The following is a 17366-nucleotide window of genomic DNA, read 5'->3' as shown; positions in this document are numbered from 1 at the left end:
CTTGCTCATCTTTTCCTGTACTAAACAAGTATTGTCTTGTTCGGAACAAATCTAAGTGGGCTAATGTAAAACTCCAGATGAGCCATAGCACCATGTGTACAAAACTCACTGAAGTCAATAGTAGTTCTGAGTATGGATCGATGAGCAGAATCTGCCCCTAATAGCACTAGTTAGATGGGGCAGGTGAAATCTTGGCCCTACTGAAGTCAATGTTTTGCCATTGACTTCAATGGAGCCAGGGTTTCACCTAGAGCTTTTAGCTAACACAGTTTTCTCTCCACGCCCACTTTTAAGTCAGATGAAAACTGGAACCACACAGGATATGAGTTTTAATGAAAGTATGGCTCTAAGAATCAATAGGGGAAAGGAGTTAATCCATTTATTGGAGATAATGAACATATTGATGTGCACAAGATTTTCCAGGGAATAGATAGATTCCCCACCCCCGACCCCACTCAGAAGTCTCTTACTGGTTAGATCAATTTCTTAAGGTTTGTAATTGCGTTATTTGTCTAAGCACAGCAGAAGGAACCAATAGTATGATGTGATATGACTCGTTGCTTTCTTACCTTTAGTTGCTCCATACAGCAATGCAGTTTAAGGATTTCACAATAGAGTTTAAATTCTCAGGTTGATTTGAACTAAGTCCTCTGAACTAAATTTTTCAACAGTATTTTACCACATACTGTAAAAATGTTATTTAAACAATATTCACCATAATTGCCACTAGTAAACGATAACTAACTGTTGCTTGCACATTCTAGATACTGGTTTTCAGATGATTATTGAAGTAATCTGTGTGAAATTTTGTGTTATGTTGTTGTTGTTAATAGTGTGTACTGGGCTTGTTTGGGTTTTCTCTTTAGTCTTCAGAAACTGAGAGTTTAAGAAAACATTCAAAATGCTGAGGATACACGTAAGTGAAATATTTAATGTCTGTCAGTATTCATAAAAGTTACATTGTTTACATAGGGTTCATTTCTATATAATAAAAATTTCATCTTAATGAAAAGGTTTTCTGGCAAGTCTCGTATATCTTAATTTGTTTAACATATGCTTTGGATATACAGCTAAATAGCAATATAGTTTTTTAAAAAAAACCTTTCTGCAAATAGTCCTTTGAACAATTACAAAACCTCATTACTAAAGAATTGGTTATCTTTACACTTGCTTGTTGGCTTGTTAAACTCAGCTGTGATTTGGAATGGGCAAAGATCAGTTCTTTCTTAACAGTTCAACAAATTTGTTCATTGCATAGTCAAGATGTAAACATCTCAGGGTTCCATAAATTATACTTCTGTATTCTAAAAAGTCATAGATGGTTTTGCATACTATGCTGCATATGCTTTCCTATGCTGATTATACTTTGTTAGTTTTGTTGTTGAAGCTGGTGGAATTATTATTAATCTTGTTTTAGATATGTCAATTGTACACAACAAAGGAAGAGAAGAAAATGAAAAATTTAAACACCAAAGGAAATTATTTTACACTTTGCAACAATATTGCCACCTCATTCTTTTGGTTTTCTATATATAACATGATGGAAATGTACTGTACTGCTTCTTCTCAAAAAATGAGTTTAAATTAATTTCAACAGTTATCTATGAGTTTACATAAAGTTAACTATGTTTGCATCAAATAAAATGTTTATTAATGAAAGCTATTTATTGTACAAGAAACATCAAAGAGAAAATGCATCATACAGAAATGTACACTATTGGTGACAGATGGAAAAGTGCATGCAGATTTCTTTGTGTTATTAAAAAAAGAAGCCAGAAACAATCGTACTAAAATTACTTGGTTTTGATCCCTATGACCTTAAATGAGTGAAAAGTTTTTTCTCTGAATTTACAATATGCCATTTAACAGACATGACTAATACACATTAGCAAGCAGGTGGAATGAATGCATTCGGATTTTATTTTACAAGTACTTGTGCTTGACAAATGTGATTTTTAATTTGTTTTTAGGAAGAATTGTCTTCAAATATGGGCTGGGTAGATTGCTGCCAGGTTGCTCTGGTTTTATACACAGTTTCTCTGAATTTGTTTTTAATACCACACAAATTGTTTAAGCCTTTTGTTCTGATAATTAAACACCATAAAATAACATATGTTTTGTTAACATTCAGGAAATGACATTTGAGTCTTTTATTTTATTTTTTAATTTTTTTTGGCTCAATAAATTTTTAAATATATGATTATCATAACCTAATATTGTCTTTGTCTTCACTGCAGTGGATTTCCGATCAAACTTTTCCCCTTCTTTTAATACTTTAGGGAATTTTCAAACGTCGGGATGTTTGGCTGTAATGCCCCAAGATTTGTTCTCCCTGAAAGAAATCATAGTGACAATTTATTAAACTACAGAGCAACCTGGCTTTTAGGGGTCTGCAATTCTAGTTTGTGTTCAATATACCTAGCATTAAATCTTGATTCATTTCATAATTATTTGTTATATTTTTCATGCAATTACTGTAGCTGCTAGTTATCTGATTTTTAAAATCCTAAGATAAGGTTGCAATATCAAATCAGTGGGGCATTACTTTTCATGTGCAAAAAAAAAAAAGGGTGGGGTTTAAAAATTAAAACCTAAGTTGCGCCATCAATGGTAAGTACATTTACTATGAAGAAAGTGAAAACCTAAAAAGAAATCACATTTATAAGCTTGCATTCCCATGTTTAACACCATTCATTCATTCATTCATAATAAAAATGCAGACACATAGATACAGGTAGACTTTAAATTAAAAAAAAAACTGATGGGAAATAAAACTCCTTGGATCCAAAATGATTTATTCACACAAATTTAATAGGATATATCACAATTGTTTGGTCCATAAATATTTAGGGGAAATAGTTTCTATACAATGCATTTATCAATAAACAAAGAAACATGGACAATTTTGCTAGACCACTTACTGTACTATAAACACGAAGCTCAATATATAAGATTATTGAATTTATCAACTATATCTGAAAGAGTGCACAACTGCTTTCTATGACATGTTTGTCCCCTCTAACAGGATACACCATAAAAAGAGTTTCAGAAATAAGAGGTAAAACAGTACAAAACTAGTGAGGTGTCAAAAGGGCTTAAAACAGTTAATTTAACAAACAACACATATATCCTGATTTTTCACAAACTTACTCCCAAGTTATATCATAAGGCACATAGTAGAACTGAGTTATAATTAGTCTACTTAATAAAGTAGATCTATAGTACCATATATTGTTCTGTCAAAGAACAAAATTTATAAGTATCAATATTTTTACCTGTAAAAGTGTATTAATAAAGATATCAGCCTTACCAAGGTTGTTTGGTCTGGTTAGTGGTAAATGCCCATAAGATTATAGAAATAGGAAAAGTCAAGATTTAAGCTCCATAGAAGATGATAACCATACTTGCTAAATATATAATGGCAAACACACCTTTCTTCTATTACAGTGTTAACATTTCTTCCATCATCTTTTTTTTAAAAAATAAGCTACTTTTCTGTGCTAATTTTCTAAAAACCCTGAGCAAAAGTTACAATAATGCACTTTAATGTGGGCAGTGAACTGTCAATATGTAACCACACATTTATACAGCCAAAAAGGACACCTTTAAAATATATTAAATAGCCACTTTCACCACCAAAAGAGAGATTTGATGGGGTCTAAAAAGTGGATTCTATGTGCAAAGTTATTCTTAACAATCCACTAAAAGCAAGATGTAGATCTTGACTGGTTTTTTTTGTTTTTGTGTCTCAGACTTTCCACAATCTAATTATTTTTAACTACAATAAATGGGAACAAATGAACATTCACCACTGCCCAGACCATTCAGACTTTTAGTTTTATTAAAATTAAAAAAAAAAGAAAAAGAATGCTATTGTAAACTAGGAAATGTATTTAGATCAGCATCCACAAGGTGTTCTGAGTTTATCTGCCTCAAAGCTATCCACTGCCAATTCCAAATTTCATAGGAATTCTTCTAATGCTTTTTTCTTTTATACAAAAGTTAAAAAATTAAAGTATATATTAGAAATATTAATGTACTAAAGATTTAAGTTCATGTATTAAACAAAGTGTCTGATACAATCTCATGAAACATCTAAAATAAATTCAAAATAGCATGAATAAAATGTCCTAAAATCAGTTTCCTTAAACATCTTAATAAATTATATTTTGCTTATTTCCATCTTCCCTGAAAAAGTTTAATTCATCGAGAATTGCCTTAGTAATAAACATATGTATACTTTTAGAACTTCATCCTACACTCACTAAAGTTAATGACAAATCTCCCATTGGCTTTAATAGTGCAGGATCAGGGCCATATAAAGTTAATTGTTTTCATTTATTTATTTTTTAAATTAAAATCAGTGGCATTTATGGCAGAGAGGGAAAAAATGAAATTTTGCCTCGGCAATACTAAAACTTATATTGAATTATTCAGCCTTGTGGCCCAATCCCACAAACAGTCATGCAACAGAGTAACCTTACTCATATGAGAAAACTCATTGAAATCAATGGGACTCCTCATTTGAATTGTTCCTCTGGTGTATACCTTAGTGAGCCTCCTTACATAAGAAAAGTTACTCTGGAGCATAAGCGTTTGTAGGATTAGGGCCTTTGGTGTGCATAATGCAGGATTCACAGACCAAGGGCCCGATCTTGCAGTCCTTACCTACACACCACTCCCATTAAGCCTAATCCTGCAAATCCTCCATCCGTGCCCTGCTCCCATTGGTGTCAATGGACATTCCACATGGATGAATGTCTTGCAGGGTTGAGATTATTGACCTGCATGGGAATTTTGGGTGCTCAATGAATACAGGGTCAAGCTCATAACTAATATTTATACAAGAAGAAGAAGAAGAAGCATTGACACTTGGAATGCCTCTGTCTATTCCAATTCCTAATTTGATTTGTTTTGTAGGTGTGAAAAATACATAGTATGAAACTTGAACATGTATTATAAAAATAAAGTTAGACTTAGGACTCTGAAACTCCATAAATGCACATACAATCCTAGAGTAGCAAACTATTGGCTTTAAATGAACTGTCAGAGGCTTTCTCCAATTATCAGAGTGGGAATATAATTTCCTTCTCCCTCTCCTCCCCCCAAGATTCTGGAAATAAGTAACATACAATTTTAAGAGGCACTTATTAGAATGCTTCATAACTTTCCTTTCAATTGTCTGATGAATTAAAAAAAATCCAAATACAATTTATAGACAAAATATGTTCATTTGTAATGGAGACATATTACTGCAAACTCATTTGCCAAGTGGCTGCAGATGCTACACACCAAGCTGTTTGTTTTCCCAAATATTTTGTGGGTTTGTTTAAAAAAAATAAAGAGTCTTGTAAATAATAATAAAGAAGAATAAGAATAAAAAAAATATTCAAATGTTAGAAAAGGTTCGTTAAGGTAGTTTGTGAGGGGCTCCCGGATTCGTGGCTGTCCAAGTTAGAGGTCACTGATGTCACTACAGTGATAGTGGGATTGGTCAGGTCTGTTAAAGTGGTCGCAGTGCCGGGTGGAGTGAGAGCGCCGCTGTCTGCTGAGGGCGGTGCCGGAAGTGACGTGCCATCAGCTTTATCGACACCCCCATTCTCCTGCCGCAAAAGGTTCCTTCTGAATTTGGCTCTTGCGTTTTGGAACCAAACCTGCAAACCAATCCCAATTGATTTCTTTACCGATGTTTGCTTTTTGTTTTTGTTTTTGCTTTTATGTATTTTTTATGTTTGTTTTTTGTTTGGCAAATCATCTAAGTAACTCTACATCTTTGTTTACTACCAGTTTGCTTCATTTCCGTCATACAAAGGCATCTGTACATTAGGTCCAACACTGTGGGTGCTGATTAATGGAACATTGAAGCCCATGATGAGGATCTCTTAGAGCAGCCTTGCAGAAGTCTACTCACCCACTCATCCAAGGAGAGTAACTTTTCTGATGGGCAAGTAACATATCCTTGGGGTGGGGGGTGTTGTTCCATTACCTAGGTCATCATGGTAAAGGATGCGTAAAGTAAAGATTTTGTGCTTGGGCTGGTAAACTTTTGTGACCATTTTTAAAGACTGAAAACTTAAAAAGGGAAACTGATACCATCCCCTCTAGCACTGGTTATTAATAAGGGGTTCCTAGTCCTCTTCCCTATAAAGCTCTGGGTTCATTTTAAATGTTTTAGGTGACACGTAACATGGACAAGCAATTAATGCTAATAGATTCTCTTTTTGCCTTGATCGCTGCCTTCTCTCTGCACACTGCACACAGCACTACATACCTCACTTTAATTTCACTGAGCTAGCACACAATGAGAGGGGATTTACAGTTATTTATTTTTTCAAACTGTGATTTTTTGGGGGGCGTATCTTAGGTAGGGGAATGACTAACTGTTGACTTTACTATGGAGGCCCTTAAGGATAGACATGGAGAAAGGGAGCAATCTGGTCCTGGAGGATCATATCAGCCAAAGCTTGTTTGCCATATCCCAGGGAAACCAGACTTTGCCCAACCAAGGGCCACAACGACAACTTAAAGGGAGCCCAAAGGCTGTACCTCATTTATGTAAAATGGAGCAGATTGCTTCTATCCCCTTAATATAGAGGTTACCACCTAGAGACTACAAGTCCCAGGGTGCATTGCTTCCCTTGCAATGTCTGGAGATAGTTCCTGCGTATGAAGAATGAAGGTGATCACAGACCACATTTCAGAATTCTGTGGGCTGAATTTGGGTGGTGAGCTATACACTGGGCACTCCTGCCATTTAGTACTTTACCCATTAAGTTCTCTGCACACTTTCTAGGGACATAGCAATGTTATACTAAGAAGAAGAGATATACATATAACAGTCTAAATAAGGGAGATACTATTGTATTGGCAGGGGGAGGGGAGTTTTGTCAAGCCTGTGATGGTGGCTTCTTACCTGCAGAACTCTCTTGGTCAGGCCCGTTTTCTGGGCAAGCTGCTTGAGGTCCTTGGCATCTGGGTTGTGGTTGATAGCAAAGTAGGACTTCATGGTGCGGAGCTGGTGGTGTTTGAAGGAAGTGCGCATGCGCTTAGTCTTCTGGGAGGGGGGGTAAGGCTGCTGGTCTCTGTCCAGGTGATCTGCCTCATTCTCATTACAACCTGATCAGTAAATAACATGACACAACAAGGAGTTGGCTGTGATCATGCATCATACTGTAGTAAATAAAACTAAGGCAAGTTTCCAGAATCATACGCTCTTTTTGGAGAAGAAAGAGGGGACTGAACTAATATGGTGTCGGGATGGGCATGAAGTGGTATTTAGATTTACAAATAAAGGTCAGGAGGATGGCCTTTTCCTGTTCTTAACATTTATTATATCCCTCAGGCTCACACCTGCTAAGGAAACAGTATATTGAGGGCAGACCTGCCAAGTTTCACTCCTTTGGCATTAATTTTCACGTCCCTCTGGTGATGAAGGGTTTTGTTATGTTTCCAAAGAATCATTTAAAATTTCACTCATTGAAACCGCCCTCGCTTGAGAGAAGAGTAAAGATCAAACCAACATTTTGAATCTTCCCAAATCACCAGCAGGCAAAAAAAAGCAGCATTAGGTGGGAAGGCTTGTTTTGACAAGTATAAATACCGAACCATTTGCGGATAAAACGCAAAATAAATGCATTTGGATTCTGCCTAGAATTTTATATGAAAAACGTTGGGGGTTGGTGCCTGCAGTGTTACCACAGCTATATTGGCACCTACATAGACCATTCTGCAGAATGGCCAACTTACCAGACCACAGAGCTGAAGATGTGCCTTGATTTGATGACGTTTAAAGTTGTTAATGTCACTTTGCATGGCAAATATATTGCAGATTACTGCCTCACGGGTGTGAGTTGCACACCAGGCCAGTGGTAGGGCTAGGTATCTGGTGTCACTGCCTATGCTTGGGACAGGAATGAGACAAATACCAAGAAAAATAACAAAGTCATCCATGTTTTACTTTTAGGCCTGAAAAATAATCTGATCATTTTCAGGATTATATTTTACAAAGCTAGCTCAATCACACAGAGGGCAAATCTGATTGCCACAGAACAAAGAACATGAATTTTAAAAAATCTAATTTAAAAATTGTAAAGAATGTACCATGTAAATTAGCCCTGGCTTCATTAATTCTTCATTTGAATTTATTTTAGTCTACTTCCCTACAGTTGGATTTATTAACTAGTCTTAGCCAACTCTCAGTGTGTGTGTCCCCCACACACACATATATATGAAAAGCACACAGTTAGCACTTTGCATTGCATCAGTCAGTAGAACCTCTGAGACTTGCAGTGCTAAAAAGAGGCAAAACAGCTTTCAACTGCCCCAAAAATAAGAAGCTCAAGTCTTCTCAGAGCTCTGCTCCCTACTGAATTAGGAGACACGTTTACAGTTACATCTGGTAGCTGCGAAACACATAAACAAAGGATCAGGTGAATGTTCACCCAGGATGGAAGCGATTCTAGCTACAATTATAGTAATATCTGTACTTTCAAATAAAATAAACTGACAGTTCTGAAACCATCTGGACGTGGAAATTACCTTGGAAGTAACTTAGGACCAGGTTTCCAATATTTTTACCCTTGCTGAATAACACTTTATTCCACATGCCGTCCTACTGCCTTCAATGGGACTGTTTGAGTGGTAAAATACTGTTCATGGTGAACAAGGATATCAAAATTTGGCTCTAAGAAGTTATTTTAGCTAATCGCAGGCCATTTTTTATTAAAGCATTCAAGTTATGCGGCAACAATGCCTATTTATCTGACTGTCTAGCCAAGTCTCTTATAGCACATGGTTTCTGAGCAGTTATTTATTTATTATGGCTTGGCTTTTCCAAAGGTGCCTAAGTCAATGGTACATGGGCTCATAACTACCTCAGGTGCCTTTGAAAATCCCAATTTATATAATAATTACACCAGTCTGTTCTCTAAATGGCTGAAATAGCATTGTGTGGCTTAAACTCTTACATTATTGCCTGAAAAACTAGTCTATAGCTAAAATTCAGGCAATACATTCCTGCATGTTTCTTTGCACCATCCTTTTTTTTTAGTGGCCAGCACAATACACTTCCCATTGCCAAAATCTCACCAAATACACTTTGCAAAGTGATTACATTTACACACCATAAGGGATTGAGTTCTTGAGCAATAGCTGTGCAAAACATTGCCCTAGGGAAAGAAAACTTGCCTTTATTTTGAGATAATTTACATTCTTCAGATGTGATGACCTTTCTGTCCCTTGGACAATTGTTCAACACAATTGCTCTCAAAATAGAAATTATTTCTAACATATGGTAGCTAATATGGATCAAGTAAATTATTTATAGGACACTTATCACTGTAGTATCTGAGCCCCTCACAAATATTAATGGTGTTAGCTTCATAACCCTCTGAAGTATTGTTAGGTCTCCAGTTTATAGTTGAGAAACAAAGAGATTAAGTGATTCATCCAAGGTCACAAAAGAGGGCTGTGTCAGAGCCAAGAACAAAACCCAGTTCTCCTAGAGCCTACTCCAGTGCCTAGCCACAACACTCTCCTGCCTCTTTATGTGTGCGCGAATATATAAACTATATACACATACATACACACATAATCTAAGCAATATTCATATAATCTTGTTTGAGAATAAACTTTTTCTCCATCGTACGGTCAAATTGTTTGCTGAAACAGGGGTAGCAACACATTTAATTCAATTTTTTAGAAGTTTGGGTTGTTTCCATAATGTCCTACACCTTGCAGTATGAATAGGATGATATATGTGTTTTGATTAAGAAAGCATCTTGATTTATTGGAAAGGTAAGTTTTTGCCCCTCTTCCGAGACTCTTTCATCGTCAGTTACCACTCTAGCTTTTAACACAACAAATGGATTCCTTTGCCTACCTGCAGAGTGCAGTCCGAAACTTGATAAGTTTTAGCACAAATACGTTATGGAAATGTTTAAGTTATGTTCTAGTGTTCAGAGATGTTTTCACAGTGAATTACAGCTAAGAGACAAAACAATCACTGAGCACTAGTGTCCACGTTTAGGAACCCATCAGGGTCTAAAATTGCAGTTAAACAGGTCTAAAGACATATATTTTGACTTTAGTAATGATCAGGCTTCTGATAAACATAGTTCTTAAACGAGTTTTCAGCCTTTACCTGAGAAATACGCCTGCCTACAGATGCCACTAGGGGTCACTAACACATTCATCTAGCTATTAGAACACTTTGGAGTTTGAAAAGTAGGAACAGACTTGGAATTGCAATATTTTAGAGGTGGAAAAAACTACTGGCTTTCTTTCGTACAGAATTTAATGAAATACCACCAAGGGGAAAACACCTTTTTGTTCCCTGCCACATACAATTGAAAGTGATATTTAGTGAGGTCTTTTAAAACCAAATCCATCCTGCCTGACAAAATACTTTCACTTCATCCTTTCTATCCTGTTGTGTTGAATTAGATTAGAGAATCAGTACCCAGGTTTCCAGCTAAACCGTTAATTACACATGCAAAAGGCCAGCACATGTTGTGGCTAATATCTGAGAGAAAGATACCCTAGAAGACTGCCTTTTAGACTCTTTCCTGCTTCTGGAAAGTGTAAGTGTCCCACTTTTCCGATTGCTCTAAATTCACGCTTTGAATCCTCTATGTCTATTTCTATTTAGATTCGTTACCCTTTGGAGACAATTACATAAAAGAATAGTTCTCAATCGTGAAGCCAAAGGCGAACGAGGAAAAATGTATTTTTTTTAAATGGCTGCCTACTGCAGGGGTGTTTTTTTTTCCTTTCAAATAACAGTTATATCTATTTCATGTTATTCTATAAGCATCAGAGATTCTGTGGCTTTCTTGAGTGTTAAATTGGTCAATGGTTGGAATTATCAGCGCTAGACCGTCTTTAGTTTAGTTGTAAAATGTACTTTCTCAAGACCACGTGCCAACACTGGCTTTTCCTAGTCTTCCCCCACAAAAAATGACATGTTAAAGCTACAGAAATTATGGTGGCTGATCTCGACTGACTCGAAAGAAGCCGGTCCGAAGTAGCTTCGCTTTACTCAGACATTCCCCCGTGTAAACTCTGCGTTCCCATTTGGGTGAGCTACATTTTGTCTCCTAGTCCTAGATGCGGCTTCTTAAGCTCCTTTGCAGAGAGTGGCCCCGCTAACTATCTGGGGACGAGGCGGAGAAAGAAAGAAAGAAAAGACTTTTTAACTTAACATACAAACGCAAACACCACATTGCCTTTATAAAGGCGTTTCACTCCCCCCCCCCATTAGTATTCAAAGGGGTTTTGCTGTAGCCTATTTTTTTCGCCTTTCCCCAGGCTTGTGAGCATAATTATCACAGGGAATGGCTTCTAAATGTTTGGTTTCGAGAGGTCTGGGCGAGCTCGGATGATTGTATGCGAATAAGGAATAACATGGAACCCAAACTGAATTCCTGGCTCGCAATCCCGAAGCGGGTGACCGGGCTACAGGTTCCCCTTCCGTCAGAGCCGTTCGGGACTTGATTAGGAACTGCTCAGTGCCCAGGGATTCCCATGTCATCTTCAATTAACAAAGAACAATTAATGCACTGATTGCCCTGGCTCCAAGGGCCACGCATCAGAGGAGCTGAAATAGCCTCGCACAGCGCTAAGCAGTTCCACACTGAAGCCCTCTTCACAAAACCGCCCCAAAGAGAAGTGGCCGCCCGGGGAGGACTGGGTTGTGCGGGCTGGGGGAAGGGAGAGGGAGGACTCTTTGCGTCTCCGTGGCAATGGGGTGAACTCGGGGGAGGAATTGCAGGCCGGAGTTGGTGCGTTGTTATAGCGCGCAGAGCAGTTTCTTCCAACTGAAATAGCCGGGTCCCCTTTTCTGTGCACCCCTCCGCGGTGACCGCTTTGCTTCATTGAGCCCAGTTGCGAGTCCTCGAGCACCCCCAGCTACAGGACGCGGACACACCAGCCCTAGCCTTCCCCAGGCACACTGCAGGTCACCGCCCAGAATTCCGTCCCCCAGCTCAACTGGGAGTGAAACGTCTTGCTGCCTACCCAGGAAAACACAACGCTGCTCACTCTAACAGCCCCCCCCCCCCACACACACACCTTTCTTTCCCTGTTACAGGGCAATTTCAGGAATAAATGGAGACTCACTACAAACATTCTTTGGGGATCGGTCATTTTTAAATTCGGTTTAAATTCGGGCAATTCTTTCGTCTGCAGGTTAGTGGAACTCCGTGTGACTTGCCTGAAACGATTTAATTCGGGCCCGTGGCGCTTTCTGGCGCAGAAATAGTTCTGATATTTGGGTGACAAAGGTACTAAAGTTAAAAGCGTTTCAGATAATAACGCTGTTCCAGCTCAGCTGTTGTCCCTTCCTTTCACTGTGAACGGAACAGACACGCCGTGTGTTAATCTGCTTCTTATTGCCCCGCTCTAGGGAGCTGTTGGCGGAGGAGGGGGTAGGGAAAAAAAACTGCCAGCAAAACGGGAAAATATTCAGCCTGAGGAATGAGTTACAATAACTGAGTATCTGCAGATTCACGTGGAGGCCTACGGAAATCAGACATGTTTCCTCCAGAGTTATATTCTGTTGATCAGTTTAGGTGACCCTGAATTGGGGTCCGAGTGGTGGAGGGTTTGGTTTTGAGACAATCAAAGCAAGCACATCTCCCGCATTCCTACAGAGAGGTAGGGCTGGGTTTGGGGGCGGGGGCGTTGTCTTCACCCTGGGAAGTGACTGTGTGGGTATTTGACATTAATAGAGGAAGACAGCTTTTTAGAAGGGCTTCTGTTCGCTTTCCTGCAAATGCTCCAACCCTCAGAAGACTGTGTGTTTGATTTTCCAATGGTTAAGCAAGATTTGGCCTGGATGAGTTACAGATACTGCCTGGCTGGGGAGGGGAGCCTGAGAAGGCCCCTTTCTGTGGAGCGGAAGGTTCAGGGCCCTGTTCTCACCTGAGTTGTAACTGACGATGTCCACTCCTAGAGCTGGGCTTTTTCTCTTCCTGGGCCTCCCTTTCTGGACTGTACCAGTGCCATTGAAGTAAGGCAGTGCCAGCCCTCCGCTCTTGGCAGCCAGCTCAGTATAGCTCAACTGAGGCGGGTATTCGCCTTGCAAAAGGGTCTCGAAATGGGCCCTGCAGTAAACCAGGTTGTCCTTCATGCCAAAGTGATCGCCTGTGGTCAGAGTCTTGTTGCAGGTGGTGCACGTGAAGCAGCTCAAGTGATAAACCGACTCCCTGGCTCTCATGACCATTTCAGAGGCTGAGATCCCAAGGTGGCAGCGGGCACATCTCTGCACGGAGAACCTTCTGAAGGAAACAGAAAAGTGGGCATCAACCAGAAAGGTGATAAGTCCTGCCCAGCCCCCGGGTGCTGCCCAGCTCCCCTGACTTGAATCACGCCCCCTCTCCCTCCCCCCCCCCAGTTCTGCTCCTGAACTGAGAGCCTAACAATATTTGCTCCCCAAATCTTGCAGCTGGACCCCTTTCTACCCAACCCTCAGAGAACGGCCTTCAACGTAGGCCTCTCCTGAAGCCCCAGTTCTGGCCAATTTAAACTCTTTGGGCTCGTTAGAAACTCTGTGTATGAGAAAAGGAGAATGGGCCAGAAATAGTCCACTTTAATTTTCTTCAGGAAACTGATCTTTCTGCCTGGATTTTTTTTATTTGACAACTAGATAAAATTTGACAATCTCGACTAGCGTTAATAAAGATAAACAAGCAGCAATGGGAGAAAACTTGTTCTCACTTCCCCTTCGTTCCTTAAACCCTAAACCGGACTGAGAGGCTGGGAGGGAGAGAGAACTGGGCACGGTGGGGAAAAAACAGAAAATCAAAACAAATCAAGCAAGCCACGAAACTGCGCTCTGCTGGAATTCTGCCTGCCTAGAGCCGCTGGCCGATGAGAATTCAACATCTAGCCGTGAGCTGCAAGGAGTTGGTTTGATTTAGCAGAAAGGATGGTTTGTTGTACCAATAAGAGCTGCCTCTGCTATTCTTTACAGCGTCTCTCCGGAGCTTTACCATTAGCTTAGATACCTGGCCAGTTCAGGAGGGTGACCCCTGCTCTTGGGAAACGGGAAAGAAATATACACGCTACAGCGAGAGCGAAACTTTTGTTTGAAACTTTGGCAGCGATCCCACAGCACCTAGACTATGTGGGACTCTGTCTCCTGTTGTTGTTTATACCTTACCATGCTTGAACATCGTGTCTCTTGAAAATGTCGATCCGTATTTTACACGTGCGAGATTTACAAAGGAGGCACATTTGATGTACTTGCCCTAAAGCCACGTGTATAAAATGAGGAGTCTGCCTCTAAGAAGCTATCCCGAGCTGGACATGAGTGGTTTGGCTGCTGCTATTCTGGGGAGGACTGGGCATTTGAACCGGTAGGGACTGAGTGCTGTACCTGTAATAATCCTCCTTGCAGTAAATACTGCCGTCCTTGGCAAAGCAGGTGAGTTCTGACTCCAAAGCCAGTTTACATTCACAGCATTTAAGACACCTGAGGTGCCATTGTTTGTCAACAGCCAGCAGGTAATATCTGTCTGAGATCTTCCCTCCACAACCAGCACACAAAGCAGGCTTCTCGGGGCTCATTGGGGGCATGTTCTGCAAAACAACCACACAAAAGTGGATGAGAAAGCAAATCAAGACATGCGGGCGTTGTGATGCTTGGACTGGGACTGCCGCAAGAACCAAAGCCTGGGCTCACAGAAAGAACCCCCAGCTGTTTGGAACCGAACTGGCTGCATTTGCTCTGGCCTTTCAGCTGGCCAGGCTACCTCCCCTAGGGGACACGACTTGGGTGTTTAGCCCATCAAACCTTCTCTAATGATGTAACTTATTTTCAGTACCTATAGCCCGGTGATTAGGCCTCACTAGGACACGAGAACTGATTGTTTTCTAGTCCTGGGGAAGTTACAGAGTTGGCCCTGGCTTCCCCGTTAGTTTTAAAATTGCACCCTTTGGTGGTAGGAAATCCAGACTAGCGAGTATTTTATAAATAGGAAAATATCGCCTTGCTGCCCTAGAAATTTGCATCAGTGGAGACATTCCCAATTCGAATTCCTGTTTAAATTTGAATACCACTTAAACTATTTAAAATCCCTCCTCTAAATGCAAATAGCCCTCTTAGAGCAGAAATGAAGGGAAAATAGTCAATGAAGAATTAATTGAGAACAATCAAAATGTTGGAGAGTGATCCTAATGAAAAGAATGCACAGGGAGGGTTTTTTCCCCTTAAATTATTGCCTTTTCCTTTCATTAATAAACGTTTTCAAGTGTCTGTTGGCCTGTTTTCCATAAGAAATCCCACTAATAAGAAACGGAGATGGAGGAATAGTGTACATACCAGAATAACCCCCCAAACACGAACTTAACATAGTTGTTTTTTTGTTTTGTTTTAGGAAAAGAAAAAAAATCCATCTGTTCTTATCACCGAATTCTTTTTAGCTGAAAATGCAAACGCAATTCAGTGTCTTTCCTTTTTGTAACAACTGGGGGGATGAGTTGAATTCACATTGCAAAACCCTCAGGAGTTTATTTAATAGGAGAAGGGAGGGAAACCCAATAGCTCAAAGCAGTAGAGCAGTTCCCCAGGCGGTTACTTTGTGTTCCAGTGCTCAACGGAAGTCCTACAAGTAGGAGAAATGCGGGAGCTCGCTTTGCAGAAGATATTGTATGAAGCTAGGGGACCGTTTCTCCAGACGTGGGGTGTTATCATTGCTAAGGTTACAACTCGTTTGCTAAGAAAAGAGATTATTTCCAGACAATGTGGCCGAAGAAATAACATTCAGCAGGGCTGCTCCCTTTTCAAACATTAAAGCTACATTTTTACTTTAAACACCGCCCCTCGCCCCGAAGAAAACAAACAATTTTGCAGCGAAGATTTCTACAGTCCAGTTTGGAAAGTGCCAGGGCTGCTAAGGGTAAAATGCACCTTTTCAAAACCCGGCCTGTAGCCCCTTGATAAATGAGAAAGCCAGGCTCCCACTGAAAACTATTCAGGAGTCAGAGGTCTGCTTCGCTATAATGAGTTAAAAAGTGTTCCTCTTATGAAACTTTAAATATTTTCGCTCTTATGACTCAGATGAGCACACACACACAAATTTTAGACGAATGCATGTCTCAGCCTCCCAGCATAACAGACTCCATTAGAGAGCCATTGGTGTTTAACGTGAGCCTCAGAAATGTTTCTAAACGTAAGGGGTGTAAGGGAACGGGGGAGGGAGGGAAGCAGAGTCTCTCTTCCCCCAGACTGTGTCTATGAGGATGCAGGCTAGTATCTTGCAGTGATTCCCTTTAAAGGGGTGCTAGCTTGTTTCTTACCGTTTCCCGGCCGTTCATTTGTCCGCCTTTGGCCAGGCGGGACTCGGTCTTGGATCTCCTCTCCATCTCCTCCATGATTCCTTGGATGTGGCCTCCGGAGATCCCGTGGAAAAGCATGGCTGGGGGACGGAAAGGACAAGTATTTTCTTCTGCTCTGCACCCCACTATTTCCATATACAGACCCCAGAGTCTTTAGATCATCCAAAATGTCTACACCAAGGCGCACGGCGCAGGCAGGGGGAGATTGCAATAGTGGCTTCTCTTTGCACAAGCACCGAGGGCTTCCTGAAGATGTGCAGAAAACAAACAAGGGGGAGAGGAAAAATAATATAATAAGAATAACAAAACAAACAAACAAAAAACCAAGCAGGAGAATCTGTTACTGCGGTGGAGAGCGGGGGCTCCTGACTGAAGAGACTTGGAACTAGGGGCAGCCAAATCGGTCGGGAAAGGAAATAGTTTTGAACACAAAGAAAGCAAAAAGAAGTGCTATTTTCAGCAGTCCCTGGTTGCTTTAAAGTTCCCAGTGCCTGTAGGTTGGATTGGGGACTGCTGCTTTCCGGAGCTCTGTCCAATTTGTTAAGAGACTAAAGCCAGCCCATTTTTGATAATTTAGTAGGAGGAGTTCTCTCCCTAGAGCTACCACTGATTTTTATTCAGACAACAAAGACCTGTCATCCTCCTCTCAACCCCCGGTGATAGGCAAGCAGTGACAAACATGCTAGTTGGGGATGGTGGGATCTATACCCCCACCCCACCCCAAAAACACACACACATACAGAGAGAGAGGAGTCCCAGCTAACGCGTGTTACAGGGACAAGGGAAATTCAGAGCACCCTGTGCAGGGTTGCTGAGCTGAGAATTGCGGCTGGATTGTTTTGGCGGGTCTCTCCCCCTGGCCCCCCCTACCCCCAGTTTACCCATAGAAGTGCAGGATCTTGCAGTGTTTATTGTCTCCCCTGGCGGTGCTGAATGGCCAGGGCCGCCTACAGACCCCAGATTCACCCCCCTTTGGGCCCTTTGGTGGCGGCAGGAAAATGAGAACACCTTTGTAGGCGTAGGGTGGA

The 17366-nt window shown here is 40.6% G+C and overlaps 1 protein-coding gene across 3 annotated transcripts; it reads right to left on the bottom strand.

The window, feature by feature from the left end:
- Positions 1-1677: 1677 nt before the first annotated feature.
- LHX9 (LIM homeobox 9) lies at positions 1678-16817 on the bottom strand. Of its 3 annotated transcripts, XM_073356772.1 has the most exons (6): positions 16300-16817; positions 14378-14580; positions 12922-13277; positions 10005-10010; positions 6914-7116; positions 5397-5654 (listed from the first exon to the last, which is right to left on the bottom strand). In XM_073356772.1, the coding sequence occupies exons 1-6, from the start codon at positions 16471-16473 to the stop codon at positions 5397-5399; spliced, it is 1200 nt and encodes a 399-aa protein (XP_073212873.1). In that variant the 5' UTR covers positions 16474-16817. The 3 variants fall into 3 exon arrangements, with proteins under 3 accessions (XP_073212875.1, XP_073212876.1, XP_073212873.1); XM_073356774.1 differs by lacking the exons at positions 5397-5654; positions 10005-10010 and adding an exon at positions 1678-2332; XM_073356775.1 differs by lacking the exons at positions 5397-5654; positions 10005-10010 and adding an exon at positions 1678-2332 and having other exon boundaries at positions 12922-13274.
- Positions 16818-17366: the final 549 nt, after the last annotated feature.

Source organism: Lepidochelys kempii, chromosome 8, assembly GCF_965140285.1.
Source record: "Lepidochelys kempii isolate rLepKem1 chromosome 8, rLepKem1.hap1, whole genome shotgun sequence".
Lineage (NCBI taxonomy): Eukaryota > Metazoa > Chordata > Testudines > Cheloniidae > Lepidochelys > Lepidochelys kempii.
This window is presented reverse-complemented; position numbering and strand designations above follow the sequence as displayed.

Bases quoted from the DNA above. Each gene is read 5' to 3' on its own strand.
- LHX9 (XM_073356772.1), bottom strand. From the start codon at position 16,473: ATGGAAATAGTGGGGTGCAGAGCAGAAGAAAATACTTGTCCTTTCCGT. The intron at 13,278-14,377 runs GTACAGCACTCA...TGTTTCCTTCAG, and splicing joins TGCAAGGAGGATTATTACAG to AAGGTTCTCCGTGCAGAGAT. The intron at 5,655-6,913 runs GTAAGAAGCCAC...ATTGGTTTGCAG, and splicing joins TGACCAAGAGAGTTCTGCAG to GTTTGGTTCCAAAACGCAAG.